The 18,555-nt window shown below is 43.8% G+C and overlaps 1 protein-coding gene across 1 annotated transcript in view; it reads left to right on the top strand.

Moving 5' to 3' along the window:
* The first annotated feature begins 257 nt into the window (after nt 1-257).
* The window catches only part of LOC139695217 (uncharacterized), a 130,646-nt gene continuing 112,348 nt past the window's right edge, over nt 258-18,555 (top strand). Inside the window, exons 1-2 of the mRNA XM_071593902.1 lie at nt 258-315; nt 1,313-2,562. Coding sequence (XP_071450003.1) covers nt 258-315; nt 1,313-2,562 — 1,308 coding nt within the window. The remainder of the gene's footprint in view (nt 316-1,312; nt 2,563-18,555) is intronic.

Genomic DNA, 18,555 nt, shown 5'->3' with positions numbered 1-18,555 from the left:
CCCTCCTTTAAATTTTAATCATATTTCTCAAGTAGATAATAACTAATTATTCAATTTCTAAATTAGGCCTAAGTACTGATGTAAAAACACTAATGCAATACGCGAAATGGAGTAAACGAATGAAGGATCTCAGGTTTTCCCGGCGTATAGTATTCAAGAAGTTCTCTCGGGTTCCCCACCGGGTCAGGTTGCAGTACACCGACGTTTCGAAGGCTGACTCTGCCATCGTCTACAGGGTGAAGTTCAGAGCATTAAAAATGCCTGGTATTTATACACTCCGCCAAAGGTTCGGGGGTGCCCTGATTGGTCGGAAGCGTAAGTGTGCTCCGCTACGGCCAATCGGGTGCGTTCTCGCGCATTCCTTATTTTCTTTAGCACTGGCTTCCAAGTGTTACTGATTTGGAAGCCGTTGTCTCTGTTGAAAGTATTGGCGTCTGGTAGGATTTCGACGGCTTCTTTCCCCACGCGATCCCAGTAGCCATTGTCGTGGCATAGCAGCCTCTTCGTGCCGGTAAAGTTGATTCTGTGGTCGTTATTGAGGCAATGTTCGGCGACCGCAGATTTCGCTGGATAGATTAACCTGATGCACCTTTCGTGTTCCTTTAGGCGTGTTTCTATGGTGCGGCCGGTCTCCCCAATGTATGCTTGGCCGCACTCGCAAGGAATCCGGTACACTCCTTAGGTCCGTCCAAAACGTATCTTAACCGGTAGAATAGCCAAAAATAAAGTATATGTACGAATATTTCAGTACATGGTATCGTTTCTACTCTTTTGAACGAACCAATATATAACTATCGTTTGAAATTCGATAAATATTTTACTTTCAATAAATAATTTACTGCACAAGTTTTCCCTTTATAAGAGAGTGAAAAAATATTCAAACCTAGCCTTCGAGCACCTTTTTCTAATTTTCCAGTCCACTAGCTACTGCATTAGTTTAGATTGCATTTTTTCAATTCCATGTATTGCACATTTCTACCTCTTTAATTAGTTTTTAAATGGAGCTATAATACAGTCAAACCAGAATACAAGTTGGAAGCTTAAGTTGACACAAAAATATAAATTAAAAAAGAAGCCTCACTCGCGAGGAAACGAGGGAAAGGTAAGGGATCGTGTATTGCTATTAGGAAACTGTCGTCAACCATGACAACCAACGCGGCGGGAACCCGGAAAATGGAGACATCCACGAATCCTGAACGCCACGGAAGACTACGATCCAACATTATACGCCTCTACGGGGAGGAAACGCACAGTAAGATACGAAGATTTGAGAAGTTGCGCAAGAAGAAGGGGAGGCTTCTCTCCTCCTTAGCCTTTCTCCAACGCTGCCGAGACACCAACACTCTACCGTGCTGTGTGGAAGTAAAGCATCACCTCAACACCAAGGCCGCCAGAAGAATTCTCCGCCGGACCAGCGAGGCACTACTCAGGGAACGGGTACGGCACACACGCCACTCCCTCCACCTGTGCTCGGAAGAACTTCTACGAATTCATCTGGAATTGGGCGCCAAACTCAACGCCACTGATTGGGACACAATAGAGACAATAACCCACGACTCATCCCGGAATACTGAAACTGCAGTGCGGGAGACGCAGATCAGGAAATTCGAAAAACTATCCGACCGACAACATCCCAGCAGTTTGGGTCATGGCCCCGAAAAGGACCGTTCAGTCATCAACTTTACGGACTACCAACTGACCAATGCTCACATCTCGATTTTATCGAAAGGACTGAATTTCGCTATTGCTCCAACGAAAATACCAAAGGAAGAAATCGTCACAGAAGTGGAATATGCCATCCGGAAGCTTCCGAAGGGAGACGCCGATGAAATTAGAGAAGATGTTGCCCGCATTCTCCGGAACGCAAGACCACCCAAAATGAACATCACGGGAGCCGAACGACGAGCCTTATCCGATCTCCGCGGGAACGAAAACATTCTCATACTCCCAGCGGACAAGGGAAACTCCACGGTCCTCATGAAGAGAGGTGACTACGAAATGAAGATTTCCCGTATGCGGGAAGACTCCACTTACAGAAAACTTCGTTCGGATCCCACTGCAAAAGCGGAGCGAGACACCAGGGCGCTGATAAAGAATTCTACCATTCCACGGGAACATCAAACACGTCTGTTCCCATCTGCGGCCAAGCCACCAAGACTATATGGATTACCCAAAGTCCACAAAGAAGGGGTGCCCCTCAGGCCAATAGTCAGCCAAATAGACGGACCAACCTATAGACTGTCCAAATACTTAGCACAGTCACTTCAACCTTACGTCGGACAAACCTCATCTTTCGTGAGAGACTCCACTCATTTCATCGAAATATTGAAGAAGATTACTATCAGCCCCAACGACATCTTAGTCAGCTTCGACGTTGCATCACTCTTCACAAACGTCCCAATTCAAGAATCGGTGGACATCATCAAAGAGCTCACAAAATCCGGCATTCCAGAGGATCATCCGCAGCTGATAGAGTACTGCCTACGGAACTCCTACTTCCTTTGGAGCGGGAGTTTCTTCGAACAACGCGAAGGAGCGGCAATGGGCTCACCCCTATCCCCGGTGATAGCAGACATCTATATGGAAAAATTCGAACAAACGGCGATCAAATCCCATGATAAAAAACCAAAGTTATGGCTAAGATACGTGGACGACACGTTCGTAATTTGGCCACATGGACCTGAAGAACTGCAGAGATTCCTGGAGCACCTCAACTCTCAGCATCCGGCAATACAATTCACTATGGAGACCGAAAAAGACAACCAAATCCCGTTTTTGGACATAATGGTGAAGAGGAGGACCAACGGGAGTATCGGCCACTCAGTATACAGGAAGGCCACCCATACTGACCGCTACCTGAACGCCCACTCACATCATCACCCGTCCCAGAAGGCATCACTCGTGGCAACACTCCTGCATCGCGCATACAAACTTTCGGATGCAGAATCATTGGCCAAGGAAAAGGAACATTTGATGACGGCACTGAAGATAAATGGATACAAAGAAGAATTGGTCCTGAAAAGGACCGCTAAAGTGGAAAAACGCCACCAGACACCCGACAAGGAGAAACATCAAACTGAAAAGCCAGGAACCTATGCCATCATCCCCTACGTCGCCGGCACAAGCGAAAAGATCTCGAGGGTCCTGAAGAAGAAAGACATTGTCACAAGATTTAACTGCGTGACCAAAATAAGCCAGATAATTCCAAGGCCCAAGGACAAGATCCCGAAAGGTCTTCTCGAAGGTGTGTACCGCGTGCCTTGCTCTTGCGGCAAATCGTATATCGGCGAGACATGCAGGTCCATGAAGACCCGCCTGCAAGAACACAAGAGGGCAACGAAGAATAAGAAATTCAGCCTATCAGCAGTCGCCGAGCATGCCTGGAGCGAACCCGGACACGACATCAAATTTGACGAAGCCGAGATAATCACCAAGGAAAAAAGATACTATCCTCGGCTGATTAGGGAATCAATTGAGATCACAAAAACGCCGAGAAATTTCAACCGGGAAGACGGTTACCACCTGACGAACGCCTGGAAGAGAGTGTTCCAGAAACCAACCAATCACAACGCAGCAGCGAGAGAGCGAGGGCTATATAAGCGCAGCCAAAATGATATCGGCACTTCGACCTGAAGACGCCTGGTGGAATCCAGGCGAAACTGTCGTCAACCATGACAACCAACGCGGCGGGAACCCGGAAAATGGAGACATCCACGAATCCTGAACGCCACGGAAGACTACGATCCAACATTAGGAAAGTAGTTCCCGAAAGCACTCGGGAGGAGGTAAATTAGGCCGGATTGCCTGCTAACTCATAGCCGCCACCACGGTTATCAACCGGGAAGTTAGTCGGAACTGAGGCCAGAGTTCATCCTCGGCGTTTGAGATTCACACTTGCCAGGGTCCTTCCCCTGTACCAATTATAGTTTCTCAAGAAGGTCTCGCGAGCAGAAAATCGCACGCCATGGATTACAGAGGGTGTTGTTACCCGGAGGCCAAGCACCCTTGCGGCGGCTGTTGGGATTTTGTGTATGCATATGTGTGTATATTTATATTCATTCACATAGAATAATATATTATGAATAGGGATAGGAACACATAGAAAGGACGAACGCAGAAAAGGGGGGGGAGGCGGAATGAAGCAGATCAAGAGCGAAAAAATTTTCCTTGACCGGCACTTGAACTACGGATATATCCTCTAGAGTTAGGATTTTTGAAACGATGGTTAAAGAAAAAATGCTCAATTCAAGTGAACGGTCCTAAGTTGAGTGTTGGCAGGCACTCGCCGGAATTCTTCCGCGGCATCCTTTTCAATCCGTACCCCGACAAACGTGCCCCCACGTGCCCTTTGCCCCCACGACCACTTCGCCCTCGGAGGTTATACCAAAGGGATGAAGACCATATAGGCTTTCAAAATTTAAACAATATTTTTAAAACATACTTTTCCACGAAAACTTTTATTAAATGCAAAGGCACAACCTCTATACCCAGGAACGGAAGCTGGAAAAAATATCCACGTAATATTATAGATATTGACGTCGATACTCGGTGATAGTTATCGATATTAATTCATTCAAATTGCTTAATTTCGTCGTATTTTTGTTTTTTAGACGTGCCTTGCGTCAGTAATTAGAAAATACGAGACTTTCATTCGTTCGTAGCATGCAAAAAAGTGGAGAGATACGAACAGTAATCGACAATCAAATATTGATTTTAAGTAAACTCCGATCACATTCAAGCACTATCATTATCAATATACATGGATGGTCCTTTATGAAAGTAATGCCTATGATTTTATTGTGCCAAGGCTATCCATGGTAGCGCGGTAAAACCGGTCGGGAATTGTAGCGGGGGGTCTGCCCTTCCAACGCAGCTGGTGGCCAGTTTGTTCCGAGGTAAGGGCGTGAATACGATGGGGATGTTGGACGGGATGAAGGGAGGAAGGAAGTACACAGAGATGAAGAGGGACTTGCTTTAGAAAAGGATGCTGGATTGTGTTTTGTTAGGAGTTACAAAATATTTATTTGATAATTGTGTCCATCCAAAACCTACCTTGACCAGCAGATTATCTAATTATACGAATATAATATCAATGTGCAAACAATCATATGCAAAACACTTGGCACACAATTTCCAACACCAGCAAATAATTCGCTGAAGTATAACTGAACGTAGACGTCGTCGTGGGTGAATAGAGTTTAAAGTTTAGCATTCAAATATTGAATCACACAACTTCTCTCGTAGTTCCTCAACCTTTAAAGTGAAATTCGTAGCAGAGTGTGCCTGCCTCTAGTGGAATTATCCTGCCATAAGCCCTAATGGCCAAACGGAGGATCCAACACGCACACGCTGCGATAATTCCGCTCATCAAAAAGTGCATGGATTATTTCCATCGGATAATTTGGCACCTCCACTGCTGAGTGAGTCCAAGTCAGGTCCTTTTTGGTCACTCGGTCCTTTCTCTCTCCCCCCTCGGTTCTTTGATCTTTACGGTCGGTTCCTTACACACACACACAACCCGGCAAAGCATCCCCCCTCCACCCTCCACCCACCCAAACTGCAAACGCGGCAAAAGCAGGGCAAAAGTGGCCGCAAAAGAGACCAGAGAAACGATTCTCCTTTTGCGCGGATGCACTCGCGTGGTCAAATCCTCTTCGCGCTCTGTGCAGATGCTCGCCTATTCCGATTGAACGGCCAACGCATCCCACGCCCGTCTCGCTCCCACTCCCCCGCTCCTCCTCCCTCCCCTTCTGCCCCGGCGTGTTCATTACAGGCCACTCTGCCCCCGGGGCGCCGCCGCGCACGCCTCAATTGGCCAAGAGCACAAAGGAGAGTGCCTCTCCCTCATTCCTCTTTCCCAGACGCCGCCGCACATTTTCGTACACTTTCTCGCGTTCGGACGGCAAAGGGAATGAGGGAAACCAAGCCCATTTCCCAAATATCTTTTGTGCAAGTTATCCCCCCTTGGACGGGTGGGGGAGGGGGTGGAGGTGGCGCCTCATTTGGACAACACGAAGTTGGCCGACCACGAAGTGAAATATCTTTTCCCCGCCAAAGTACACTCACTGCATATAGTCCTCTTCCGTTTCATTTATACATTGCGCTAAAAGAACGATTTCCTCGAAGAATATTAGCTAAGTGCCTTTGCATCTTGAAATTTCGGACCGAATTGATACTATATATTAACCCAACGAACCAAATAAATTAAACATCGGGTTAATATTCTTGTGTCTATGTAAAATACGTTGCTTGCGCATTTTTCCAACGACCAACCCACATAAAAATAGACTAAAAAGAGACGTTTCAGGCGTGATATGGTGAAATATCATAATTACTTAAACATTAAAAATTGGAAATTTTCCACAAAATGAAATTTATTAATTTAAAATTTTTTATTTGACCGACCAATAGTTTGGAATTATCGAAAAGTCTTCAGTATTTACCACACTGCTGTAATTGATTATTTTTTACTTAGGAATGTTCCGTGCTTATTGTTTCATCAAATCACCGCTTTCTTCTTTCAAGAATGATGACGGTATTGCGTTCGAATCGCAAGTTAATGCCATATTCACGTTTGTGTTACATTTCTGTGTTTCGCAAATCGGCCTGAAATTTAGGCCCTGAGCAAGCAGCCGCCGGGAGCAGGAAGATTACATGCACGGATTAACCTATTCGATGAACACCAATCGAATGCGTTTAATGCCGACACAAAAGGAATAATTCTAATCCCATTGGAAGGAGGGACGAGAGGGGAGAAATCAAAAGGGATTTGACACTATGGTATGCCCCTCCCCGCACAATTAGTGATCACAAAAGCGGCAAACAATAGGTAAAACCTTGCCCGCGGACGGTAGGTAAAAACTCGCGGACAAACCAGGAAATTATCGAATACGGATTTGTTTCGGCCGACAACATTAAGGGATACTGGCATCAATGTGGTAATTGATTGAAAATTTAGACGGTGTAACATTTGAAAGCATAAAAAAAATTTAAACCGACACCAAAACAAAATAATAGACCGAGATTATATCTGAAAACACACCAAAATATACGCATTAAAAATTTCTCATCTGTTGAATTCTTTCAACATGAACAGTTCCAATTAACTAAATGTGCTTAGGCATTTTAATGAACAAAATGTTTTCAATACTAAATCATAACATCGACTCTTGTTTTTTGAACTTTGAAATTTATTTGAGAGTCACTTTTTTCTGCAACCTTCTCACCGGCATTAATTGAAATGAGCCCAAGGAGCCATAGAATTCAGGAACATTCCCCATATTGGAATCCGTTGGCGAGTGAGCAATTTTGAGCTGCACGCATGAACTGAGCCTACTTTTAGAAATGCAACTCCCGGGTGGAGATGAACTCGCATTTTGACGAATGAATTTCGGGTTGCGCTCGGTTCATTTTATAACCGAGTTCCCACGTCTCCAGGCCATGATCTCAAAGTCAAACGACAGCTCCACTTTTAGTCCTACCTCGGGTCCGAATGTGGCGAAGCATGTTCACAGTTTGAAATGAATTCCTGTTTGAGCGGGATTTCGCCTGCGGTGTCTCTCACTCGCAACTCGCAAGCTCTTCGACAACGGGAATTCTTACAATGATTCCACGACAGTTTCCCATAATAAATTTGGTAGCACGGCAACAAATTATTGAAGCGGACAGTAACAAATCAAATACCTATTCTTTACATTTCGTCCACAAATCGCTCCGCAATGAATCAGAGACCGTCCACGGTAGAGGGCGAGTGCCGCAAAACAATATCGAAAATCTTAAAACAAATGAAATCATACATGGTCCACTATAAAAGTAATGCGAATTCTCTGGGAAATATGGATTCATTGATCGTTCTTGTACAAATGCTTAAAATTCTTAAAACATTCTCCCCCTGGATCAATACACTTGCAGAGACGTGTCTGCCACGCCAGGAAGGAAGGCACCCTGAAATTCCTTTCGACGGGAATGTCTATCAGGAACGTTGAGTAACTTGCTTTTGGTTGATTTTCACTATCTCTCAATGCTTTCCTTTCACCTCTGTCTTCATTCAAGGAAACAAAAAAAATGGACAGAGCCAAAAAGGGAATGTACAGGGGCTGGGGGGTGGTGAGGAAGTTGGTAGAAGATGAAAGGCGTGTGGCTGGTGGTATTGTCATAGTGGATGTTGACTGGGTCTTTGCCGTGTTACGAAGCCGAAAAACAAACTTCACGCGGAGACACGTCTTGCCGCTCAGACTGCTAGGAGCAAACGGGCGACCGGCTGCGTTGGAAGGGCAGACCTCATTTCTCGACCGGTATTACGGCGCTGCTATAGACATTCGTGTCAAAATAAAACCAGGCGCATTACTTTCGTAATGATCGATGTATTGAAAGAATTCCGAGGAGGTAGTAACTTGAAATATGAAGACTGAAAGGGTCATAAAGAAGGAGAGAAGGAGATGAAAATGCTTATGGAGAAATTCTAGGTTCCACGTCAATATATTCTCAGGTACAATCAACCGAAGACCGCAATGGAGAACTCCATAAAATATGGTTCCAGTTTCTGCAGAAGATCTGAATTTATCTTTCTCCGAGGAAACCCTTTACGAAAACTCAGACTGTCTCCGAAGAAACCTTACTGTCCCATTGTGAAACGGGACAGTAAAGGATCTAGATGATTCCAACGGAGAAGTCAGAACGGCATTATAAAAGCAAAGAAGGCCACAATAATCTTTTAAAAATGTAGATGAATTTATTCTTTTAGCGTTAAAAATTAAGTCCGTGAAAATAAACAGAGATGAGCATAAAATAAATTTATTCCACATGGAAAATTTTAACGGACTACGAGAGTATTCAAAAAGAGAGCAGCCAGAATGCGAGACAAAACCCCAAACAGACGCTACAGAGAACCTTTGGAAAAATTTCATAAATATTATATGCGAAAAATATTATGTATTGGAAGGAATGAAAGCGTATATTCCTTCCTTAAACTTAAATGTAGACCTATTTTTTTCACGAAGGATCTCAGTTTTTCCCGGCGTATTGTATTCAGGAAGTTCTCTCGGGTTTCCCACCGGGTCAGCGTGGTGTGCACCGACGTTTCGACGGCTAACTCTGCCATCGTCTTCAGGGTGAAGACGATGGCAGAGTTAGCCGTCAAAACGTCGGTGCACACCACGCTGACCCGGTGGGAAACCCGAGAGAACTTCCTGAATATTTTTTTCACATTCCCGCCGCAGGATTTGAATATACGAATCTATTAAATATGCTTGCATGTAAGTAGTTTCTTTACCATGATCTCCTTTTTTTTGAGCATCATTAAACTACTATTTGTGTGGAGTTGACATGGTTGGGATTGAGCAGGCATGGCTGGTGACCTAACATCCCCGCCGCACACCCTGGCGGCGGTTTGGGGGTATTCTGACGATGTAGAAAACACGAGCGGTTTCAATGTAAGCATTCGATTATGTCAATCATTAAGTGTAATAAGAAATGGCCTAGCTTTGCGTGTAACAACCCTTTCATGCATTCCTCAGATCGTACTTTGTTCTTGAATGAAAAAATTAGTCATTCCGTTTCGATCGAGTTGTCCTGGAAAAACGATCTCTGGAAATTGGAGTGGACCGCCTAAGTAAACCTATTGTTTAACCTTAAAATTCAGAAATTTCAGAGGAATGAAAATTATTCACCTTGAACGGGATTCGAACCCGGATCCCTCGATGTCCGGCCGATTGCTTTAGCCAATTTAGCTATCGAGGCAACTGGCTAAAGCACTCGGCCGGCAATCGAGGAATTCGGGTTCGAATGCCGGTCAAGGCGAATGATAGTTACCCTCTGAAACGGTTGCATTGTCATGCGCATATTATGGGTGACTAGGGTAAAAGTTACCATCGCGGCATATCCCGTCGTTTCTTGTAATTCATCTAACCTCCTGCCTTTTACAGTCTCCTCGGGGGGTAGAGTGTTTTGTGGTGTATGTTCATGTGGTAGTGGTGTTTCACATTCTTGCTTGTTGCGTCCTGGCTTGCGTGTTGTAGGATGGCTTTCTTGCTGCATCCTGGGGTGCAGTTTTTTGTTGTTTTGCGGGATATGTGTTTGCATTAGTGTAGGATGAAGGGATTTTTGCATGAGTGTGTGCGCTGCTGTGGGTGTAATTTTCCACGTTGTTGTTTTGCATGTGGTATTGTTCCTTTTTACGGTTGGTGACCTAACACCCCCCGCCACTCGCCTTTGCGGCGGCTTGCGGGGTATCATGTAGATGTAGATGTAACCTAACTCACCTACTCATAAGACTCTCCCCATGCCTACATTATTCCGCGTCTTAAAAATTGGATATGTTTTAGACAGTTACGCGCCGTACTATATTCATAACTGTAGGACGGCACAGAGTTTGGTACCTATATACCCTCGCATCTATCCGCTTGAATCATGATATGTTCGCGAGAAACCTCCGTGGTTTGAAAGCTGGATGCTCACATAATGTTAATAAAATGGGAGTTGAAAACAAACAAAATCCGTTTCTATAGATTCCAAATACTGATATTGAAAGGAATCAAATGTGTCCCATTTGAAAATCCCTTCGATTTCCCGAGTGGAGCCTATAACCCTCCCTCTATCCGCTAAGAAAACCAAGTGCCATTAATATTAATGCAAGGGAGAATGCTGCACGGGATGAGTAAACCCAATGGAAACCCGCCGATGGTGCTACAGCTGTGTGCACTCATAAATAACCGAGGCGAGCCCGCAGTCCCCTGGGCGTGCACCTTGATTCAGCACCGGGCGCGTGGGGGGGGGAGCGAGCGGGCGCATTCATGCCATGCCTCAGTGCATCGCCGTCCACGGCCCGCGGGGGGATGCGCCGGCGGGTCGCGCGAGAAGGGGGCCGCGGGGATTCGGGGACGACGGTCGCGGACCACGCTCTGCTTCGAAGCCGCGCGAAGAGATACTCTCCTCCGGAGAGTCGTGAATCAGGCGGGAGGGCCCGCTCTCTTCCCCGCCTCCCTGTGGGGCCGCCTAGGGGCGAAATGTGGGGCGACCCTCCCGATGCATCATCGCGCGGGGCACCAGGGGCGGTCGACGACCCGGCGTCAACTCATTTCGCATGCAACCGACCGAATGAAGGACTCGAAATTTCGGAGGCAATGTTCTCGCGAGAACCCTCCGTCGGCTGCTCGAATATTTGCCGCCAAAGAAATCTCTATTCACTCCCTTAAGGGCTTAATACGAGCGCCAAAACTTTCGATTAACTTTGCGGGAAAGGAGGCATTGTACGAGAGAACGTCGAAACAATCGCGAGGACGAATTTCACGGTTTCTCACAATATTGATTACAAGTTGAGTTTAGGAAGAATTTCGTATTTTTTGCAGAGTCTTGAAGCAAACCCATACTTATGAGAAGGAAGTTTGGGGTTTGCGGAAGTGGGGGGGGAGGGAGGGATGGAGGGAGAGAAGGAGACAAGACGAAAAGGAAGATCGCTTCCTTGCGCTCGCTCGCGGAATGAAGCGAAATGATCGCATTAAAGTTTTTCATCAAAGCAACTTCCTGAATCGGGAGGAGCCTACCTAAGTTTTCGTAGCGTTGATCTTCATGAGGCGTATTCAGCATTCTTCGGCGCACCGATAAGCCTGACTAAAAGGCAGCTTCTGAAACCCTCTCACAACCCTCGCATTAAGTTCTTGCAGAACGATTACTCAACCAAAGCAAAAACCATGCATTGGTCAACTATAAAATCAATGCGCATTCTCGGGGATAAATAGATTTATTGATTTACGTTCCCCTAGAAATTCTTCAAATTCTTCAAAATACCCTCTCGCCCAGCATCAATACACTTTCGTGGAGACGCCTAAGAAGGCAGCTGAAACTCCTCTCGACTGGAATGTCTCTTTCAGGAACGTTGAGTAACGTGCTTTTGGATGTTTCCCACGATATCCCAATGCTACCCTTTCAGCTCTCTTTTCAGTCGGGAAAAAAAGTCGCATGGAACCAAGCCAGGACTGTCAGGGGCGTGGTAACGATGAAGGACGTTGTGGTCGGGTGCGTTTTCATGGTGGAAATTGACGGCGTGTTTGCTGTGTTACAAAGTGGTAAAACACACTTCACCCGGAGGCACGCCTTTCCGCTCAGGCTGCTCGGTGTAAACTGGGTACCGACTGGGTATAAAGGGCAGACCCCCACCATATTTTCCAATCGGTTTTACCGACCAGCCATTGTTAGTTGCGGCACAATAAAATCATGCGCATTACTTTCATTATTAACCCTGTACGTTCTTATTTAACGCGGGAGGAGATCCAATCCTTGGCCTTTTGTTCCTGAATATCAATGCCATCCATAACCTTGTCGTAGATTAATAGCTATAGGAGTAAATAGCATTTGATTACTGAGGGATGTTATTTCAAATCTTACGCAAGGCTGACTATCCAGGGTCTCCGCAGACTATCGCTTAATTCTATTCGTCCCCTTTGAATGAATGACGCAATTTGGTGCACACGAATTCGCTTACAAATTGGCTGCGGTGGTTCATAACGGGGAAGGTATGCAATGACTTTAGCTTGTGTTAAACGCCTTAGTCGGAAATGTTTTCATCAAATGTCTAAAGCCTTTAACCATCTCATTCATAGAATATTTTCACCCTTGCATAGGAACAAATTAATATTGTGCAAATACATTTCGTGATGGCCTTCATTTTCTGTCTGGGTAATATGTTTTGGTGCATTTCTTAGAATTTCACATTTCACTATTACATTCTACAGGTTTTTTTACAATCCTGTAAAAGAGACAATTTTTTGATTCAATAATTAATTAGCATTTCATAAATAATGCCCATAGATATACATAAAATATATTAGTATTTTAGAATTTGGTTGATAAAAGACCAAATTGGTATTACGATATTTTTCCTTAGGGAAAAATTGACGAGTTGGGATTAATAAGTTTAATTTCTATTCTGAAAGAACGAAGAGTCTCCCATTAATAAATTAACAACAGATTTGCTTTAAAAAACTACACACAGAATATATACATGATATATAAAACACCAGATACCTTATTTAAAAAATCCTCCAGATTATAAGGACTAATGTGTTACTTCGAAAAATATGAACTCAGAGAGGGAGAGAGAGAGAGAGAGAGAGAGAGACAGAGACAGGGACAGAGAGAGAGAGAGAGAGAGACAGAGAGAGAGACACAGAGAGAGAGAGAGAGAGAGACAGAGACAGGGACAGAGAGAGAGAGAGACAGAGAGAGAGACACACAGAGAGAGAGAGAGAGAGAGACCAATGGTTGTGACGACAAGGCACTGCCTTGAGGAGATGAATATGATCACTCTATGCTTTTCATTACAAGATATCTTTCACGAATAAGTGTCTAACAAGTCTTTTGGCTTCAACATTTAAATGCCACGAGAGAAGTGATTATTCTCTTGAAATATACGGCGCAATGCAGAACACCGGTTAAGACATAGCAAGGAAAATTGGGGAATTTTTAATTGTAATTCATTCAAAAAAGTAAATCAATTTTTGTCGGTACTTTACGGATGACTGGGAAAGTAAGTCGACCCGTAAATAATTTAAATGACTTTCCATACGCATTGTCTTCGAAATAAAGAAAACGCCATTTTTCCTAATAAATTCCTAATGCTTAAGTCATAATAACAATTCGAAATCACATACAAGTAAGAGTAATTTTGGGTCTCCGATGGAGAGGACAAATGGTACGGAGCGTTTAGTTCGGCGACAGAGGTGAAAACTGAAAAAAACTAAGAGGCACTGCGGGTTTATGAAGACGGAAGAAGTAATAGTTTTATTTTGATTGAAGATACCACCCGATATGTTAGAAAGTCGCACGGGAGTCCGAGGAGAAAGATGCGAAAGATATCGAGAAAGGAGAATCAAAATTTTCAATCAAAGAGACTAGGGTTTCGGGACCAAAGAAGGATGATGACACAAAGCCAATGCAGGGGGCAAAGGAGAGAAATTTGATATTTTGCAATTGGAGGAGTGTCCCTTCGCGATGGGCCCTGAAGAGGCTGGCGGGGCCCAAGGAAGTGCTCACGGCGGTGAGCACCCTCTATTGTAAACAACATTCTGTCAATGAAGGTGAAGGCATTTTTCGTTACTACTAATTCTGCTAGGAGATTACAAAAGTCAGTTGAGGGAGTGTTTGATTACTTTAGGCAATCTAACGGTTGAGGTAGGTTTTGGATGGACACAAATACCAAATCTCTTAACAAGACACAATACAGCATCCTACTCATCCCACTCAATAAGTCCCTCTTCATCTCCGGGTAATTCCTTCCTCCGTATCCAAGTTTTGACGAGTAAGTTCTTAACATTCTCACTCAACATCCCTTTCATCAATTCCTTCCCTGTGAAAGCCTCTTTCACAAGTGCAATTCATTTTGTTATGCCCGTACTTCTTTGACCATTTTGGTCCAAAACACTTCCGACATACCTAAACTGCTCACCCTACTCTAGACTCTGCCCTTCTATTTTAATGTTTAGCTTATCCTTTTTCTTTGATGAATATCGCATAACCTTTATTTATTAATATTGATTCTCATCCCATATCTATCACACTTATTTCCCAATTCACCCAGCAATGCTTGTAACCCCTTGGCTGACTGCAAAACTAAAGCTTGGTCATCAGCAAACCTAACTGATTTTACGAATTCCCCGCTAACATTTATTCCTTTCTCCTGTTCTTCCCATGCCTCTTCAATCATTTCCTCTGCATACAGGTTGAACAGCAACGGTGATAATGGGCAACCCTGCCTTAACACCTCTTCCTAACACTGCCCATGCGGACTCCCCGTTCCCCATTCGCACCGGAGCAGTCTGAGACATGTACAGGTTGTGGATTAGCCTCCTGTCCCTCCAATCTACTCCTAATTTATGCAATAGACTCATTAAATGGGGGTTTAAACTCACAATTGAGGTTTTCTCCAATTCACTCAATGAAACGACTTTTTGAGATCTACGAAACAGGCAAATACGTTCTGATTGTATTTTAGTGCTTGATATAGAGTGTACATGAAAAACCACTAACACAGTGATAAAGCCGAAAGCCTGTTTGGCAGGTGATGGTAGAGTTCACCCAATACTAAGCTCAACTAAGGACGTCGTACGGAATTCACACATCAACGGGGTAATAAAGGGGTAGGTTTTACTTTTCTAAAGGCCAGATTAGTGCTCATTCTGCGCACAATACTCTAAAAAAACGTGACAAACATGTCATAGACTACTCACATTCCAGAAATCTTCCGGGAGTACATCGAAACGCAAGGGCTCATACCTGAAATGAAAGCAGCAGGCCTTAATTAATGAAAACCACATTGTGTTAATTTCTTCTGGAAATATGAAACTATTTATTTCTTAGCTGCATGCATTAATTTAAATTTAAACATATTTAATAAATATTTGATCACGTTCCGAGGATGATTCACGCGGTTTTTCGTTCCAAGCGCCCCACGGCAAGAGCTAGTATATCTCTTCACTTAGCAAAAATTTATCAAATCATCACCGCGTGTCGCGGATGGCCTCTTGATGGAGGGGCGAGCTGCGAAATATGCAAATCACCGGTGAATAAGCAGTCGCGGGCAATAAGTGCCCGCGCTCGGAGGGCTTATGAGTCTAGGAAAGATAGGTCAGCGGCATACGTAATGCATTAATGGGAAAGCACAGCGACCTGGCGACTGCAAGCCGCCAGTAAATACTATATGCGACCAAGTATTCGTCGACGAGGGCAACAGGCACTCTACTTCAACTGAGTGACCCCGTGGGTCGGGTCAGATACACTCATCAGGACCACAGGCACGGAAACAGTTGTTTTAATGTGATGTGGGAGGCAACGGGAAACTTAATATATTGTTCTCCCACAAAAAATAGCAACTTCTGGGAATTCTTTTTTACCTTAAGTACTGTTTTTTCTGAGGACGTGAGCACTTCCTCTCGAGTGACATAAATCGGAGAGAAACCAGTCCCCCTAAGCGTGATGGACTCGACAGAGAGAGAGAGACAGAGTAGAGCCGTGAGTTTTCTTTAGAGTTAGAACTGCAATGTAAAATTCCTTCCATCACCCAGGAAACCATATTAATATTTAAGAAAACAAAAATAAATGCATGGCAAGAGATACGAATATTTTATGGCATCGTATGGCATTTAACATCCGTCAATTCAACGGCATGGAAGTTAATAACTTTTGAAACCGAAGTCACGTGATGGCGCATCCATTTCCCGTTGCTGGAATCCTGAGAGTGAAGATACCGGCCGTCGATCGCACCGAGGGAGAAATAAAAGGCACGAGGAGCAACGGAGACCGCGGAGGTGACAAAGGACTCATTCCTATGAGAACACCCGTCGATCATCAGAGCCAAGATTAAATATTCGGAGGCGGAAGATAAAATAAGAGGATGATAAAGTTACTTAAAGTGCTAATACTCAAGTTGTCAAAGCTTACATGTTCCATGAAGTTGATTTACACTATCCGCTGAGAAAATTACTTAAAATAACCAGAAGCAAAGATATAATTTGAATAAAAGAATATACATATTTAATAATGTTACATTACAGAGATAATTTTAATGCTAATGAAGTTTTAAAATCTAATTGAAGAGTTGTATACGATTTAAAGTATGTATAACTCGGTACCAATCAATTTGAGTGTATGACATTGTTAAAGTCATAGACAGCCAACACACAGTGCAACGAACTCAACGCATGTGAGACTTGTTGCTACCAGCGACAATAATAACACAAAGAGTTTATAATCGATGGTTTCCAGCGTAACTTTATGGAATCGATCCATATTGGAAATGAGAAAATAACTTTGTGATTCCACTGAAAATGTATTACGAAACGACCCGGGTTTCGACGTTAAACGTCATCTTCAGGTGACAACCCTAACAGACAGCCATCTATACATATATTACACTCCGGTAGGGGCGGGTAGGCGAGAGGGTGGGTGGGGGAGGCAACTGAGCAATTATAGCTGGAGAGAAGGGCAGAAAGCATGAGGATTATATGTGGGCAGTCCCTAAAATCCCCTTATGAGGATTGCAGGGACTGACCACACATTTCTAGTCGATTCTGAGGAAATATAATATCAACGACGTCAGAGATAATTAATTGGACGTTGAATCAAAAATGGCAATACTGAAGGATTCTGCATTCTCGAGTTTCACCGCGTTGTTGTTTAATACTGACCACAGTTTCGCCGAAGTTGAATTCGGCGTCTTCAGCTCGAAGATGAGGGACTCGGATTTTGGCCACCCTTATATGGGTGGTCCCGTCTAGTGGCTGCTCGATGAATGTTCCGATTCCGGAGAACTCTCTTCCCCGGGTTGTGGAGATGGTAGCCTTCATCTCCGTTGACGTTCTCCGGGTTTCTGGCGAACTCAATTGCTTCTCTAATTAGTCGTGGGTAATATCTACTCTCCTTATCCCTCTTATATTCTCATAGCAAAGGCAATTTCTCGTATGTGCCTTCCCCAGGACAGATCGTCAGTAATTGTTACAACCAAGTAGTTAAAGGAATCTACCCTCGTGAATTCGGTTTGTTTTACTAGGTAACTAAATGGGAGGGAATTACTCCTTTCCCAAAAATGTATTACTACGCATTTTCTCAAATTTATTTCCAATTGCTATGTATTGCACCAAATCTGAATTGCATTTAGCTCGTTATCTAACGCGACTCTGTCTTCGCGACTTCGAATGTCCCCATAAATCACCGCATCGTCAGCAAGAAGACGGAGCTTGCTATTAAGCACGGCACTGAGGTCATGTATGTAAATAAGAGGGGGCCTATGACACTTTCCTGTGGTACACTCGACGTGACCTTGACAGTATTGGATGATACACCGTCCAGGACGACTGTTTGAATGCGATTTTTTTTTAATTGTCTAATCCAGCATATAATACTCCCGTGTATTCCATAAGTTTCCAACTTCGCGAGCAACTTGCAATGAGGGAGTTTATCAAAAGCTTTTTTTAAAATCTAGGAATATCGCATCAACCGGTCTATTAATTTCACCGGAATGCATTATATCATGAACAAAGAGTGCGAGTTGAGTTTCGCAGGATCAACCTTCACGGAACCCGTGTTGGTTATTATCAATTAATCTTGGCTATCGAGGTACCTCATTATGGAACTAACAATGATGTGTTCAAGAATCTTATAAGAGATGCAGGTGAGCGATATTGGCCTATAGTTACTGGGGTCCTCTCGGTCTCCATAATTCTTTGGGGATATCTCAAAGCTGAGGTTTACAAAGCTCAACCAAGGACCTTGGAAGCCTTTAAGGAGCCAATTGCATACGTCATCGCTGGAATAAAGCAAGATATGCTGAGAAGAGTTTTCAAAAACCTTTTTGAACGACTCAACACGTGCATGGCTCACCAAGGTCGTCACCTGGATAAATTAATTTTTAAAACCTTATGAAAATAAAATGTCATCAAAGGTGGTTTTCAGAAAAAAAAATTAATTTTTAATTATCTTGGTTGATTTTTTTACAATCAAAAAGTCAAATCAAGGAGTCCATTCTGGCTCAACCTGTAAAATGGTATACTAATCATTTAATAAGAA

Source organism: Hetaerina americana, unplaced genomic scaffold (genome assembly GCF_022747635.1).
Source record: "Hetaerina americana unplaced genomic scaffold, ioHetAmer1.1.p SCAF_6, whole genome shotgun sequence".
Classification (NCBI taxonomy): Eukaryota; Metazoa; Arthropoda; class Insecta; order Odonata; family Calopterygidae; genus Hetaerina; species Hetaerina americana.
This window is presented reverse-complemented; position numbering and strand designations above follow the sequence as displayed.